General features: G+C 42.5%; 1 protein-coding gene across 1 annotated transcript in view; it reads right to left on the reverse strand.

Annotated features, from left to right (window-relative positions):
- Window positions 1-7,939: 7,939 nt before the first annotated feature.
- The window catches only part of SRPK1 (SRSF protein kinase 1), an 81,590-nt gene continuing 72,071 nt past the window's right edge, over window positions 7,940-17,458 (reverse strand). Inside the window, 3 exon segments of the mRNA XM_045772028.2 lie at window positions 7,940-10,459; window positions 11,932-12,024; window positions 15,794-15,863. Coding sequence (XP_045627984.2) covers window positions 10,275-10,459; window positions 11,932-12,024; window positions 15,794-15,863 — 348 coding nt within the window. The 3' untranslated portion in view covers window positions 7,940-10,274.

The following is a 17,458-nucleotide window of genomic DNA, read 5'->3' on the forward strand; positions in this document are numbered from 1 at the left end:
TGGAACTCTCATACGCTGCTAGTGAAAATGCAAAATTGTGTAGTTGTTGTGGAAAACAGAAGGGCAGTTCCTCCAATGGTTAAGCATAGATTTAGCGCGTGGCTCAGCAATTTATTCCTAGATATGTATGCAAGAAAATTGAAAACATGTTTGCACAACAACTCGTATACAAATGTTCATAGCAGCATAATAGGCAAAAAGTTGAAACAGCCCAAATGTGCATCACACTGATGAGGTGGAGAGATGATATGTGCACGTCCATACAGAGCAGTACCATCCCGCTCTAACAAGGAATGAAGTCCTGATAGTTGCTACCATGTGGAGGAACCCTGAAGATGTGAGAGGAGCCATGAACAAAAGACCGTAGGTTGTATGATCCCGATTATATAAAATGTTCAGAATAGGCAAGTCCATAGAGACAGAATGTAGATTTTAGTAGTTGCCTGGAGCTGTAAAGAGGGGGAACTTGAGAGATTGAGAATGGGCATAGGGTTTCTTTTTGGGGTGATGGAAATGTTCTAGCATTGGATAGCAGTGGTGGTTGCACACCCCAGTGATTATACTGACAACCCACCAAGGTGCACACCTTAAATGAGTAAATTTTATGTTCGTGAATTATACCTCAATTAAAAAATAAAAGATAGTGTGAAGGATTAGACAGTGTGTGTAAAGCACTACCAGTGCCTGCGTGTTATACAGGCGATTAATAAATATCAGTTCTGTCCCTCTTTTGTCCTCCCAGGCTCTCAAGCTTCTTCTTTTTTTTTTTTTTAAAGATTTTATTTATTTATTTGACAGAGATAGAGACAGCCAGCGAGAGAAGGAACACAAACACGGGGAGTGGGAGAGGAAGAAGCAGGCTCATAGCGGAGGAGCCCGATGTGGGACTCGATCCCATAACGCTGGGATCACGCCCTGAGCCGAAGGCAGACGCTTAACGACTGAGCCTCCCAGGCCCCCCCCAGGCGCCCCCCCTCTCCAGCTTCTTAAATCATCCATCCGCCCACCCAGTAACAGTCCTGCGCCCACCGACACCTTCAGGCAGGGGCGGGGGGAGCACTGAGGGAAGAAGTCTCATTGGACATTACCATCTGATAGGGGACACCACATGCAATATGGAATCACAAGCTGATGAACACTAGCCCTGAGAGTGAATAAAAGAAATCTGATCTACTTTGGAGAGAGAGCAGTGTGCAGGGAATTATCCTGAAAACAAGGCTTGTTGTAAACAAGTATGCTCTCTTTTTCCTTGCAGAGGAAGTCTGAAGCAGCTGGGGTTCGGTGAGTAATTCCATTGTTGGGTGGTCTGCGTGCCTTTGGAAGGGCTGTGGCCTCCCTGTTTCCTTATTGACTCATCAGGCTGCAGGGCTGGTGGGGGGCTGGGCTGTAGGGGCTGCGGTAGGGCCTGGGGAGAGGAGCAAGGACTCTGGCAGGAGCTGGCCGGCATCGGAGACCCTCTAGTTCTACTTCTGTCTTGAGAAGGAGAAAAAGAACAGGAAGAAATAATTTAAAACAGGCAGGTGGTTTCCTAAACTCATCTTTTTCTGGAGCCTGGCAAACAAGAACAGACTGTTTACAAGTCGGCCTTCTAATTGGGGCCTTTATTTTCAGAAAGATTTTAAGTGATTTGCAAGAAACATAGTAGAAAACTTAATAAAATAAAAAAATAAAAGTCATGGAGAGGAAAACAAATATTCCAGAAAGCTAGGCTAATAGAAATACTGTATTGAGTATTAAATTTAGCTTTCTGCTTCCTGATAGCCGAGGCAAAAAGAAAAATATGATATAACCTGTTTCAATGTCTGGTTGGAAAGGAAGCACAACGTATCAATTTCCTTATTGTCTTTTAAGTTTCCAAAACGCGATTTGGCAAGAATAGTAAGGAACACTTAAAAAGAAAAAAATAGAAGCCCATCATAGTATCACCTTCCAAATGCTGCCGTTCACTGAGGACCCCCGGTGGGCCAGGCACTTTGTGTGGGGAGGAGGGATTCTCTCCATTTCAACTATTTTAATTTTTGCAAAGTACCTTCCAATATTTGACCAGATAGATACATTTTTCTGAATAATTATAAATTCGCACTGCCCCCCCCATACTTACTAGATGATTCTCAAACTCAAATATGCATACTATCCACCTGGGGATCTTATTAAAATGTAGGCTGATACAGGTAGAGTGGGGCCATAAACCCTGCTTCTAACCTGCTTCTCCTAATGGTCGCACTTGGAGTAGCAAACTGTGAGAGCGTATGTGAACACACATGGGGAAGTTGTTTTGTTCTGATTGGCTTTTTAAAAATGTCAAATTTTATACTCTTGCAATTTTTTTTTTTAATACCACAGGTCATCTGTTTCTCTGACAACGGAAAATTAAGGAATCGAATTCTTCAGAGATAAAAACTTGTTCCTTCCATGCTTCCCTGTCCCTGGCTACTGCAGACCTGATGTTCTGAAGCCTTTCACTCTAGGATTAGAACCTGACATTGAGACAGGGCCTCCTACTGTATACAAAAGGCTTTCAGAGGAAGAACTGCAGTGACCCACATCAAAGATATTCAGAGAGACGTGGGCGGTACTCTCCTGACGGGCCCCAGCGATCACTTTACCCCCTGGAGGCCTCTCCTCTGTACAGTGAGCGGACTACATGAGTCCACGTCTCGGGGCTCCAGGTCTGAGTCTCCCGCAGCCTGCCTGCCTGAGGAAACGTTCGTTTGCAGGCACCCTAGAAACTGGCACCCAGCTCTGAAACGGCAGCTGAGGAAGAGGTGGTTGCTAGGGGGGAGGTTTGGGGGTCCTTTGTTTCTCCTTGCTCACACTTTTTCTTGTTGATGATCGGGGTGGGTAAGGAATGGACGGGCCACCAGACCCTGAATCCATCAGGAAGTCCTATAAAGACTGGGTGAACACAAGATCTGAAAACTTAGGAGACTAAAACTGACTTCCTCTCCTTTGGACCCCAACATTACATTCCCTTAGTGCCCACCCTGACCCAATAAGAACTGGCCACCGGCTTGAGAAATTTGTTACTTACGCCCAGCAGTTTGTTATGGATTACATTTCTTGCAAAAACAACAACTTTCTATTTGGCCCTTTAAATGGTGCATCTTTTGCCAGCCTGCAGATGGGAACTGGATTTTGGTAATACCTCCTTGTAGCCAACGCCAGACAGAAACAGGGTCTTTAGGCCATTCCCTGCCTGGGGATGGTGCATAGAAACCGGGTTTCGTGGATCATCGCAGCGGATAAACCCGACGAACGGGTGTTTTTTCCTGGTCTTGTGCATTCACTCTGTGAAGAGAGAAAGTGGGTGCCGGTCGAGAGGGGAGGAGGGAAACGCTGAACGAAACTGTATTGGATCTTGTTACTTGATCCAGGAGCACGCACCGACACAGCCAACAGTAGGTTTCTCATTCCTGGGCTGGAAGGGATGCTTTTTTTTTTTTTTTCTCTTTGAAGTAAACTCTACCCCCAGCATGGGGTTTGCACTCACAACCTAGGCGAGAGTCCTGTGCTGTACCGACTGAGCCAGCCAGGGGCCCCGTAGGACATGCTTTTTAACCAATGCCTTGACAACCTGCCAGAGAGTGGAATGAGTACCCCAACCCTGTCCTGTCGTTGGTAATGGGAACTACTGGGATGGGACTTAATAATCACATTAATATTTTCTTGTGTTGATAAAATTATTTCAGTCAGGCACTTACTTTATGCAAACCTGATGAATGACAGAATCCAGCTAATTCTGTAGCTTAGTGCCTCTTCCAGTTATATTTGTTTACGTCTCATAATTTTACTTTTTATAGGAAGTTAACTTTCCTAGAAGTCTACCTTCTAAAGCTCTCTGGCTAAAATAGTAACTATGGTGGTCCACAGAAGCTTCTGGGGGACTTAGGGTGCATCTGCCGACAGCCTGCACCTTGCTTTTGCCAGGAACAGCACATTTCACCAGAGCACTCGGAGTCGGTTTACCAACGACCCGGTGCTGGGGGAAGGATCTGCAAATCTGCCTGAGTCGGATGACCCAGATGACCTTTTGCTTCATCTTTAAGAAACGCAGAATTCAGCCTCTCCAATCACTGTATTGATTTAGGTTCCCCTCTAGTAACTCAGGTGGTTTTACTTTGACATAAATTCCTAAAGGCGGGAATCTCATCTTTGAAAGTATGTAGAAAATCAATAAAATCAGCACTCTTCTAACCAGGCCGCCTTATTCCTTTCTCCCTTCTGGCTTTTCCTTCTGGCTTATTCCTTTCTCCCTTCTGGCTTGCCTCTGCCTTGGGCCGGGCTGTTGGGATGGTTGCGATGCCTACGCTTTACCAACGCTGACTAGGCCTGAGCAGCTACAGTCAAGAGAGGGTTAGTCATTTGTATCTGACAGGTGACTGGGAAGGAGACTTTAAATGCTTTCATTGCCTCACATCCCTGTATCAGTTACCTATGCTGTACGCATAACACATTCCCACAGAACTCAGTGGCTTAAAGTGTTTCAGTTTTTGTGGGTTAGGGGTCTGGCAAGGCTGAGTTAGGTGTCTCCTCCTCGAAGTTTCTCACAGGGCTGCAATCCATGTGTCGGGTCTGCCTTCAAGCTCAGTGGTGTCTGCACGATGCAGTTTCTCACAGGCCGTTGGGCTGCGGGCCTCCCCGTAAGGCGACTCACATGGCAGCTCACTTCCCCAGAATTCCAAGACAGAGCGAGAGGGGGCACAGAAGACAGCAGCCACAGCCCTTTGTGACCCAACCTCGAAGTAACACCCGTCACTTTTGCCTTAATCTGTTAGAACAGTCACCAAGTCCGGCCCACATTCAAGATGAGGGTATTATAGGGGCGCCTGGGTGGCTCAGATCATGATCTCCAGGTCCTGGGGTCAGGCCCCACATCGGGCTCCCTGCTCAGCAGGGAGCCTGCTTCTCCTTCTCCCCCTGCTTGTGCTCTGTCTCTGACAAAAAAATAATCTTAAAAAAAAAAAGATGAGGGGATTATACAAGTGTGTTAGTATCAGCTGGGAATCATTGGGGTCCTTTTTCCTGAGGATCAAACAAGGGCCCTAACCCTCAAAACTCATGTAACCTCAAGATGACTCAAGGGTCCACTAATTGCCCACACCAACGGCGCCTTCCGCTGTGTCCACGAACTCCAAAGCGACCAGGGCGTCTGAAGGCACAGCTCCTAGCACAGCCCAGCCGCGGGCAGCTGGCGTGCTGCAACAGTCCAGTTCTGTCGGCTGGAGGGCAAGGCTTGCTACTGCGTTCAGGTGCGCAGAAACTGGATCGGAATTAAGGACCAAAGACGACGATAAAAAAGCCTCCTCCCTCATAAGGAATGGCACAACTGGCAACACAACTATATACTAACGTAAACTTAATTAAAACTTCCAAACACTTAAAATGATCTCACATTTTCTGGCTTTTTAACTAGGATATCTGATACCACAAGGACTTCGTGTGGATTAACATTTGCGCAGTGACTTAAAGACAAATGTGTATCATACACGTAGTTTCTAAATTCCAATTTTTAAAAACAAGACTTTAGGGGCACCCGGCTGGCTCAGCCCTTTAGGGGTCTGCTTTCGGCTCAGGTCATGATCCCAGAGTCCTGGGATTAAGCCCTGAATCAGGCTCTCTGCTCAGAGGGGAGCCTGCTTCTCCCTCTCCTTCTGCCTGCTTGTGCTCATAAAATCAATAGAATCTTAAACCAACCAACCAACCAGCCCCCCGCCCCCTGACTTTAGTGACATAAAAACAAGCTTCCTCCTCAGGTCTCAAGGCTCATATATATAAAAGTTATATATATTTAATCTTCATATACTGAAGACTGCAAGCGATCCAGTAGTTACCAACGCCTTGCCAAAGGCGCCAAATTGGTGGGCAAAACACAAAGGACTATTCAAGCTTCTCTGGTGTCATTAGGCCTTATTTTTGGAGTAAATATAATTTTTAAAAACAATTTTATGTATTTATTTGACAGAAATTGAAACAGCACAAACAGGGGAAGTGGCAGAGGGAGAGGGAGAAGCAGGCTCCCTGCTGAGCAGGGAGCCCAACGTGGGGCTCAATCCCAGGACCCTGAGATCATGACCTGAGCCGAAGGCAGATGCTTAACTGACTGAGCCACCCAGGGGCCCCTGGAGTAAATATAATTTTGACTCTATTATCAATAAATCATCAGTTCTGTGATATAGTAATCTAACAGCAAATCTCTTCCCTCGTAAGGGCAAACTGGAAGACTACAGTCTTCAAAAATAAAAGAATGGGCAGTAATAAAGTTCATTTGTAACCTGGGCCTCTCTGGAGCAGGCAAATGGTTCCCCCGTGGACACTCAGGGCAAATGAAGAGTGAAAAGTAGGGGCCCTAGGGGGTGGGGGATTAACTCGAACCCCAGTTTGCTGATTCTTATTAGATACAAGCTCTCCTAGGACAGCACTTAAGTTTTCCAAAACCTTCCGAGTTCTAGGTCCATACATTTAACATAAGGCTTAGAGAGACTGCCTAAACTGGTCAGTCTGGTGAACACACTGGTCTGATGAATTCCAGTTTAATTTTTAAAGATTTTTGGTTTAAAGATTTATTTGACAGAAAGAGAGAGGGAGAGAGCACAAGCAAGGGGAGTGGCAGGCAGAGGGAGAGGGAGAAGAAGACCCCCCGCTGAGCAGGGAGCTCAATGTGGGACTCGACCCCAGGACCCTGGGATCATGACATGAGTTGAAGGCAGACGCTTAACCGACTGAGCCACCCAGAGCCTCCGGGTTCTTTTTTAAATGTGTTACATTCTCTCCTGGTCAACACCACAATATGAACACACTACGTATGCCTTAATTATGTCGCAATTAAATTAACTAGAAGGATTTATGTAGCTCAGGGTTGGGGAAGGACTTTCTATGAATAACACTAAAAAACACAAATAGGGGCGCCTGGGTGGCGCAGTCGTTAAGCGTCTGCCTTCGGCTCAGGCATGATCCCAGGGTTCTGGGATCAAGCCCCACATCAGGCTCCCGGTTCTGCTGGGAGCCTGCTTCTTCCTCTCCCACTCCCCCTGCTTGTGTTCCCTCTCTCGCTGGCTGTCTCTCTGTCAAATAAATAAATAAAAATCTTAAAACAAAAAAACTAAAAAACACAAATAAAAATGAAAGGCAAATTAAAAACTGGAAGTGTATGATGGAAAAATGACAAAAACGCATTATCTTTAATACAGAACAAATCCTTACCAAATAAATAGGGAAGCACACAAAAAGAAAGCTGGCAATGTAGCAAATAACCAAAAAATACAAATGGCCAACAAAACCCATGAAACGATTTTCTGACTTCACTAGTCACCCAATATGCAAATTAAAACAAGGCGCTCTTGTTTTTTGGCAAACTGGCTACCGGGGATAAAACGAGTGTGGTCGTAACAGGCCCATTCAAATGCTGCTGGTCACAGCAAAACAGCCCAACTCCTCTCCACATAAGTTACCTGACTTCTACTACAAGCCATGAAAATGTGCTTACTCTCTGGCCCAGCCATTCCATTTCGAAGAATTTATCCTAAGGAATGAATCAGACAAATCTATGAAAGCCTGTGCACAAGAGGGCTTGTCATGCCAGTGCTTTAGGCAGAGTTCACAAATCTCTGGCATTTTGCATCTACTGTGACTGTGATTGTAATCTGAGGGGGGGAGTGATAAAAGACATACCACAAATATTCTGGGAAAATACTACTGGATATAGGGAGTAATGACTTTCCTAAGATTTTCCAAAATGTACTTTGTTAATCTCACCTACCCTCAATCTAAAAGACAGAAGCAAAGCTACCAATGTCATAAAGTGGTGCGTGTGTTCCAGCCAGCCAGCTTCACTGCATATTGACGTTCAAAAAAGCATATTCAACAATTCTTCCCTCCATCCTGAAGCCTGGGTCAGACCAACTTGGGCAACAAAGGTACAGAAATGCTCTGGAAACATATAGGTTATTAAATAATTTGTTTATTGTACTGCATTTATAAAGAAAACAGACAATGCACCCAGTAGAAAGAATAAAAATGCATCGGGGGTTGTAACTGACAGCGATAGAAATCCTTTAGTGAGATCGTGGCAATTTGACAGTATTATGATTAAGTTCGATAAAGGTACAGGGGGTACTTGGAAGATCAAATTCTATAGCTGCCTCTTTCTACGGCTTCTAATTCATCTGGCTCCTTAAATGATAGGGGGAAAAGCCCTTATTTGGTGGGAAAACATTTCCAGAAAGAAGTTATATAGGTTCTCTCTTACTAAAATTTCTTCTGACATCAGTTGTTAAAATAGGGCCTTCTTTTTGTGTTTTGGTTATTTCACTTTAATATCGTCACCAGAATTCCTGTAATTGCGCAACTGGTATTTTACAGTGTAGACAAGAATTCAGTTCTAGTCTGCTATTGCTTTAGATATATATATCGCTGAAAAGCCAAAGTGGATTAGAATTGCCGAAGGATTTTCCCTGCCGTTGTTGGATACAATCTATTTTCTTTATTCTTGATAGGTGCATAGACAGCCTCACTTAAAATTCTTTCTACAGGAACATGTCTGATTTCAGGACTACCCAATCAAGGATCCGATGAATGGCTGGCCATGGTTACTCAAGGTTCTGTTTATGGGTTAAATGGATCGCATGATTGCACCACTTTTTCCTTTGCTGTTGTTGGTGGAAAAATGGCAGAATCTGGACTCCAATCTCCCACACAGAGAGTCGGCTACCTGAAAGTCTCATCGGCAGCTTTGCAAGTCGCACTTCCTCGGCTTTCTGTAGACCAGTCCAGGAGCCGCCTCCGCAGAATGCTGTAATCCCCAAGGCCCACTTGGTCCGTGTGAACAAGTGGCTGTGACCCCAAACCTGCCCCTCTTTTGCTTTTCAATATGACCCAAGGAATATGTAATGTCTAGGGCAAGTCTAGGAGAGGCCCATTCTAAAGTAAGATTCACAAAGACTTTTCTCATTAAAAAAAAAAAAAAAAAAAAAAAAGCCTCAAGGACATCTCAATTATCTCAAAATTGCAGTTCAAAACTTCCATTATACAAAGAAATAGCAGCAGAGAATGGCTAACCTTAAAACAACCAAAAAAAAAAAAAAAAAAAACCCAAAACAAAACAAAAAAACCCACGAAACAAAAACAAAACCCAAATTGCCATCCCCCCACCCTTCCCCTTGGCCTTGGCTCTTTTATGCTGGGATTTCATTTAAGACCTGAAGCCTCTGAGAAAATGAGAAGGGCAAAGCCACAGAGGAAAAATGCTTCAAGGTTAAATTTTGGACAAGGTAAAGAAAAAGCTGTAAATAAAAGTAGGGGACTGACTGGAAAAGAACCGGGAATTCTAGGACATTTTCTTCTTAGATGGGAAATCTCTGAAACCCAGATCTCCTTTCTGGAGTCAGCCTCAATTCTTTAGTTATGGGGCAGTAAACTCAAGTGCAATGAGTAAAGTGCCAGCCAGGGATTAAAACAACAAAACCCAAAATAGCCAATCAAAGTAACTCTGCGGTTAGGGTGACAGAAGACACACAGGAAAGGACTGTTTTTGCAGAACACCTGGTTCTGAAGAAATCACTAGTCAATGGTTCCATGTCTGTTTCCACCAAAAATCAGACCAAAGATCCAAGGATCTCAGAGTTTTGGGAGGATGAAAGGAATTCGATAGTGCTTTGAACAGTGATAAAATGGTATCCAAATTTGGTGTCAGTACAGCTCATTTAAAAAGATAGTAGCTTCAAAGTCACGGGACAAAATGTGAACATAGAGAACAGAAACAATCCAGGAAGATGATGCAGCCTGGATACAGGAAGTTTAATGTCTCTGCTGTACACAGAAGTAACACCCTTTCCCCTTCTCATCCTTATGCTGGCAACAGGAGATGCACTAGAAAATTTGACTCTTAGAGTCAATGAATAAAAGGATGAGCTCGTCATCTTCACAGCTCTTTTTAAAAAGGATGCTTATAATTTAAAGGGTGTTTTAATGGAAAGACAAGGGTACAGGGTGAGAGGCTGTTTCACGTTTTAGTCTATTAGTCTTTGGCAGAGCCCAATCAAGGCCAAATTCACCTAGGATGCCCAATGGCTGTGGGGGATCTCCGCAGGGTCAAGCAAGCAAACCCAAATGAACATGTTGGATTAAAAAAAAAAAAGAAAAAGAAAAGAAAAACAAACAACAAAAAACCTAGGAAACCCTTGAAGGAAGAGCTTCACCCTGAAAAGGGAAGAGGGAAATGCTTGGCAGGGAGGGGCGAGGGTCAGCATGTGGTCTCTGCTGCAGTGCAGGGCTGGGGCTTAGGAGTTGAGCCAAGGGTGCCGGAGACAATCGGCGGCAGTGGCTCTCTTCTCGGGTATCAGCTCCAACATGGGCAGTAAGAAATCCGTGAAGCCAGCTGCCTCTTCCTGAGACCACTCGTACTTCTCCACTAGAACCTCAAAAAGGCCCCAGGGTTTCAGTTTCGTGATGTGTTTCAGGTCACCTATGGTAAAGATAATACAAAAGAAACTGACCGACATTGACAAGTGACAAGATCCTTTTGTGGAAATCCAGGAACTAATCCAGGTGCTCTATAAAGAATCAAATTTTGCCATCAGAATCTAATCCCTTTCTATTCACAAAGCTCTTCTTTAACACATTCCTTGGAAGTGTCCCCATTTTCCGTGAGGGCCTAAAATCTTAACTTGTTTGCTCCACCATTCCAGGATATTTTGTCCCAAATTGGGTAGGCCTAGCAGGAACAAGGTGTTCACTAAAATGACTATGAAATGCCGATATGTGCAACATGGTCTCATACGGTGTTCAAAGACAGTTTATCATCACATACCAAGAACAATTTGATTTTTTGGCTTAATAGTCTAGTAAATGTTGCTTCCAAATAAAGCAGTAATTAAAAAATAAGGAGCTAACACCATGTCAGACCTGTATACAAGCAACAAGACTAAAACAACACACCCCACACAGCTTTCAGATACAGCTCCATCAACGCTTTTTACTATTCTGAAATGTCGTTCTAATTCTTGCTTCTTTGACCTAACCATTTTTACTTATACAACACTTATTTGAAGTCTCTTTCTGTAGGCAGCAAGTGCCTGATTATTAGCCACTCGGTATACACATGCACACATGCCATTAACTGGTCAGCACAAGGAGGAACTCTTAAGAAGCACTTCATGATTCTCCTCTCAAAAAGAAACATTAAGAAATGTTTCTGAGGATGCTTGCTGTCAAGTGTAGAGGTCATGAGGAAAAAGGGAACTGTGGCAAACAGGGAAAAATGGCCAGTTTTCTAGTCCCTCCTACGTCAGGTCTTCAAACTTCAGCTTTTAAATTTTATTGGGATGCATAAGAAATACACAAACTATGCCAACATATATAATCGAGTCAAAAATTTCAGGTGAGAGTATTATCTTTGTTTCTTTCACCAATTGGTGATAACAAACTTATAAAACTGCAAAGGGTGAAGTTAATTTGTAGGACTGATGTGCTGAAGTGACCATATTAGGTGTCACTGTGCTACAAGATGAGTGAGATGTAGTCCTGTCCTTAGGAAGCTTAAACTGAACTACTTGCCCTTTGTTAGAGGCAGTTCTTAGATCAAATGCTAGCAAAAATCTGCCCATTTTTCAGAAGTACTACAGTAGGAGTAATCAACCAATTAGGTGCCAGGTACTATAGACACAGTTAACTTATTTAGTGTGAAGTAAACGCTTAAAATCCCCATTTAGAAATCAGCAGACTGAGGTTGGGTAGCAGCTGGGATTTGAATCCAGACAGTGAGGCTCTAGTCCCTGCTCTTGGCTGCACTATTTCACCTCCCTGCTGTTACAGCTCGGCATCCAAGGCAGGACCATTCTTCTGTAGGTGTTGGGAACATGTACCCGGCTGTACTCACCTCCTCATTTTTAAAGACTTTGCCCCCTTAATGTCTGGGAACAAACACATTTATTTTACCTTTTTTGGTGAAAAATTCCTTGGAATATTTTCCTGCCACAATGAGCTTGCGAGGCACCTTCCCCAGAAGTTCTATGATCAATGCAATGTGATCTGTATGTTTCAAACATTTCAGGAGAGGGAAAAAAAAGACATACATAACAGGAGTAACAAATGCAGTTCTAGACAATGGCAGAAAGAGTAGCATGCACACCTCTTTGTAAAGCATTTCAGCCTTGCTTTCTGTCCTGAATAGGAAGAGGACTCTATCCATCTAATGGAGAATCCAGAAAACCATAAAAAAGTCAGGCGCCCACTCCAGTGGGACTTGAGAGATAACTAAAAACAATCTTGGTGTGAATGCTCTGCTTCCTGAAGTTGTATCCCTGGGGCCTAGATGAAAACTCATGTTAATAATACTACCTCTGCGATTGAAGAAGTCCTGTGAATATTTCCCACTGAGGGCAAAGCGTCTTGGAATTCTGCCTATCAGCTCTATAATGTGCGCAATGTGGTCTAAAATAGAAGGGTAAGAAGAACAGGATCAAGGACAAGCTGTAGAAGAGGTTTTTTTTTATGAATAGCTTTTTCAGGCCTAGCTGTTTAAGAGTAACTACAAATATAACCAAGGATACTCCAGGGGAGACTGGGAAGGTCAAGAATTATTTCAGGTGGTTGGTCACCTGAGAGCAGCTGGCAAGTCCCACTCTAGAGTTTGGAGGCTTATCTATATCTTTATTTCTATTTTGTCTACACATCTAGGTTCAGGTGGGTTTTTAGATAAGGTAAAAAACTGTACCAATATGCTTTAAACACTGTTACTTATTTATGATACTTCTCTGGGCTTCAAGTAGTAATAATATCACTTTATTTAACAAAGTTCATGACAATTAAAGCATTCATATATGATTGAGTTTTTACAATCACCCCGAAAAACAGGTCAAAATTAATAGATACCCCATTTTAATTATGAGAAAACAGAACCCTCTTCAGAAAGAATAAATGGCCTACTTGAAGGTATAGGGCTAACAGGAGCAAGGACTCAAAATGGACCCACACCTTATCATGTGTAGTTCAGAGCTGTGTGTTTGTTTTAAAATAAATCACACTTTTAAAGTAGAAAGTGGCACAGACATTTTGAAGTATAACTACTTGACTTCTGTAGGTCACTAAAAGATGTCCGTATCATAGCAGTGCCTTGTAACTGTCACAGCATGAATACGGACTGTGAGCGCTGCCAGGGAAGTGTGCACCAGCCAGGGAGCCTGCGACCAGCCAGCAGCCACATTTACAGGCAACTCTACCACCTTCTTACTCTGCAGTTGACAGCAACTAAGAGGAGGAAGAAATTTTAAAAAGTGATGGCTGTGAGCCACAAATGTGCTTTATAAAGGACTTTAATCCTGTAGTTATAGAATCATTAAGGTCAAAAGGGATGACTATAACCTTTCCGATACTATTACCTTACAGGGAAGTAACAATACGCCAGAGACATCACTAGGAATTTGTGAAGGTCTCAGGTCCTGTTTCTCAAGTAAAGGACACAGTGCTATCATTTAAAAACAGCTTTACATTCATTAGGTCACTATAACCTTCTGGCAGTTTTGACTGAATTTATGGTTTGCTAACAAGACTTAGCCGCCAAGAAATTTCTGCCCATTTTAGGCGAAACCTGCAAATAATTGTCTTTGTATAAATGAAACTACAGTTTATCTTACGGTAAGGAATCTTCTTCTCTTGAATGTGTTATTTTACATTTGATTCCAGTGGTCTATCTCTGGCTTATCAATTAATCACAGGACTGATATACCTGATAGGCAAAATTATCAAGTATTATTCCAAGACTTAGGGCTGTAGAACATCAAAAACATCAGAAAATATGCTTCGTGGGTAGGCCCCAGCTCTACCATGACTTATAACAAACTATGCATATACTGGCTGGGGGATAAGGGTTTGGTTTTTTCCTGCTCTTATGGGTCAAACTGCAGTAGTTTGAAGTTTCGTTTAAGGACTATTAGTATTGACTGGTATGGGAGGAAATAAATTTGGATCTAAATATCTAGAACAGACAGTTCTCCCTTGCCCCATACTTGGGACTTTTTATACACATTTCAATTTTCAGGTTTGGTAGTGTAAGACCCTACAGAGTATAATTCAGCTGCGATATGTGTTCTGTACCACACACTATTTACAGGGAGTCTAGGAAAGTAAAGAGAAAAAAATCAATTATTTGCTCAAACAGATATAGTAGGGCATTTCTAAAAAAGTCCAAAGCCCCAAACTCATAACCGGAAGAAAAAACAGAGATTAGGGAAAATTAAGTATGTACATAGATAGTAATTACAGTATATTCTTAAAAGGGCTTATATATAGAAAATACGTCCAAACTGTACCCACTAAAATAGGCATTTGGTGATTGGAATTAGTGTCACTTTTCCCCAACAGTTTGTGTTAGCAGTATCAGCAGGCCCCGCTAACATTGCCTATTAATATCCCAAGGGACCACGGTTTAAGAAATGGAGAGCATTCTTGGTTCTACAGAGCACAAAGCCTGATCTCCCTATGAAGTGAGGAAAGCACAGAAAATAAAGGACATATTTTCCACACTGGGAGGGTACATTGCTAGTGCTCTCAAAGTAATCCCCATTAATCCTAAAAACAAAACCTTCTGAAACTGTATAATAAATAAGGTAAAACATTTCTTAAATAGTTCTTTCATTCACATTATTATCTAAGTTATTTGGACACCACCATGATTAAAAAAAAAATCACATATTCAGTTGTGTGCTTTCACAGCCTCTCAGATGGAGCAACTGACAGCTTGGGCCTTTCCCATCAGCTATTACAAAATGTAAGTCAATAACACTGTTTTATATTATTTTATTTTTTTAAAGATTTAAAAATTTATCCGAGAGACAGAGACAGAGAGAGAGAGAGAGTAAGAGAACACAAGCAGGGGGAATGGCAGGCAGAAGGAGAAGCAGACTCCCTGCCGAGCAGGGAGCCCGATGCAAGGCTTGATCCCAGGACCCTGAGATCATGACCTGAGCTGAAGGCAGATGCTTAGCAGACTGAGCCACCCAGGTGACCCACTAACATTGTTTTAAAATGGAATTCTAAATGTTAGTATCATTTACAAAGAAAAAAGTATGGCTTTCATTTTTTTTCTTTTTAAAAAGATTTTATTTATTTATTTGACGGAGAGACAGCCAGCGAGAGAGAGAACACAGGCGGGGGAGTGGGAGAGGGAGAAGCAGGCTCCCAGCGGAGGAGCCTGATGTGGGACTCGATCCCAGGACTCTGGGATCACGCCCTGAGCCAAAGGCAGACACTCAACGACTGAGCCACCCAGGCGCCCCTGGCTTTCATTTTTAAAAAGGGAAAAACAAACAAACAAACAAACAAAAAACAAAAAAACAAAACAAAAAAACCCCCTGCTAAATATTGTACAATTTATATAGACAAATAGGATACAGTGTCTGCATTCACAAACACCACTCACGTAGTATGTTGGCATATAAAATTACTGACTTCCAAATGAGGTTGCAGGCATAACTGAGTAACAAGTTGATGAACAGTAAATTCAAAGTGGGTAAAGAATGAATCACTGATTTATACAGAAAGGAAGATAACTAGATGTTTTAGCAGAAATCACCTGGCAAATACAAGTTTTAGTTTAACCAACTGTGGCCTTTTCTCTAATCCTCATATAGTTCTTTAATAGCTATTATAAAATATCTAGTGTATCTAATACTTAATATAAAACATCCTATATTTCTGTCTTTTCTGGGATTTACATATTCTTAGCACACTGAAGAGACTACACTCTTCAGTACTAACAGACCGTGCTGGCCACGCACGGATCCTCGCTCGGGAGACTCACCTTCATCTCGAGTGTACTCTTCCCCTGAATGAGGTTCAAACAAATAGTCGCCTGTGGCCAGTTCAAAGGCCTAAGAAAAGAGGAGCATATGGAAGCATTAAAACAAAACAAAAAGGCAGCTTTGGGAAGCTTACTGCTAACTATTTGGATCAATATGAAGTAATTTTTTTCTTCTTTGAAAAAGCTGCAGATGATCATTTAAATAAATGTCTGAGATTATTCCTAAGGAGTTTTCCTTCCACGCCTGTTTCTTAGTAAAATGGAGCATGAAAACAGCAAAAACTGTTAACATCAACGTATGGATTCTGCCATCCCATCCCCCTATCAGCAATTCAGCTCTCTTGAATTTCTCTTTTTGCTTAGAGAGGCCCACACGTGGATATTAAGGTGATTCTAAGTTATTAAATTATTCGTGAGAAGAGCAGGTCTTATTTTCTTACGTTATAATTTCACATGGTTTAAAGAAATTAAGATTCTGTACACAAAAGCAAACCAAAAAACTCAGACATCTCTCTACCTATGACTCTTTTTTTTTTTTTTTTTAAAGATTTTATTTATTTATTCGACAGAGATAGAGACAGCCAGCGAGAGAGGGAACACAAGCAGGGGGAGTGGGAGAGGAAGAAGCAGGCTCATAGCGGAAGAGCCTGATGTGGGGCTCGATCCCGTAACGCCGGGATCACGCCCTGAGCCGAAGGCAGACGCTTAACCACTGTGCCACCCAGGCGCCCCTCTACCTATGACTCTTAATTATTTGGCAAAAAGTACATTTTTAAGTTTTGCTTTGGGAAGTACTCCCTAAACTGTTCCAGTAGAATCCCCATTTCCTAGGTCTATAGAAAAATTAGAAAAAGATGAAGTGAAAATGCAGTGAAGAGCCATTTGTGTTTTATGTAACTGGCAGGTTTGGCATTCAACCACCAGGAAAAGAAAGGCACATGTCTTCCACACGAAAACCTCTTGTAAACAGTGTTAAGAAGTATGAAAAAGTGATTTCCTTTAGAACACATGCTGAACATTATGGAAAGACAGCATCTGAGTGACAGGGCTATATTTTCACTGATTAAAAAATGGGCTAAAAAGAGTACTGTAACAGCAATTTTATAAAGGACCATATTGGTATAAAAGTACAGTTGTAAGTCAAGTGCCGGTTTTGACTAAGTCAACAGTCTAGACAATTTCAGGAACTGTGGGGTGGATTCTGGAGCACAGTCTCTAATTCAGTCCTAGGTTTAGGTCTCAGTGGCTTGCCAGAGTCGGCTTCTGCAGTTTCATGAGAGGACAGCTGTTCTCAAAACTACATAACCTGAACTGGGCACTAGCCCCCAGGCATAGCTAGCTGGTTTTATATTCTAGCAGTTCAGTATGAAACTGAAACGGATACTCGTTCTACCCTCTAACTGTCTTGAGGCTTATAGTCCCAACGCAGAACAGAAACAAACTGTGATGCTCATTCATCAACTTGTTAATCTCTTCTGAAACCAGTATTTTCTCAAAGCCTCATAGTGGGAGTTTGGTAAAAATACTGAAATTAAAATTCAAAGAAATAAAGAATTTTTTTTTAGAAGATTTTATTTATTTGACAGAGAGAGAGACAGCCAGCGAGAGAGGGAACACAACCAGGGGGAGTGGGAGAGGAAGAAGCAGGCTCCCAATAGAGCAGGG

The sequence above is a fragment of the Ursus americanus genome, chromosome 32 (assembly GCF_024610735.1).
Source record: "Ursus americanus isolate L20-20 chromosome 32, mUrsAme1.1.p, whole genome shotgun sequence".
Taxonomy (NCBI): domain Eukaryota; kingdom Metazoa; phylum Chordata; class Mammalia; order Carnivora; family Ursidae; genus Ursus; species Ursus americanus.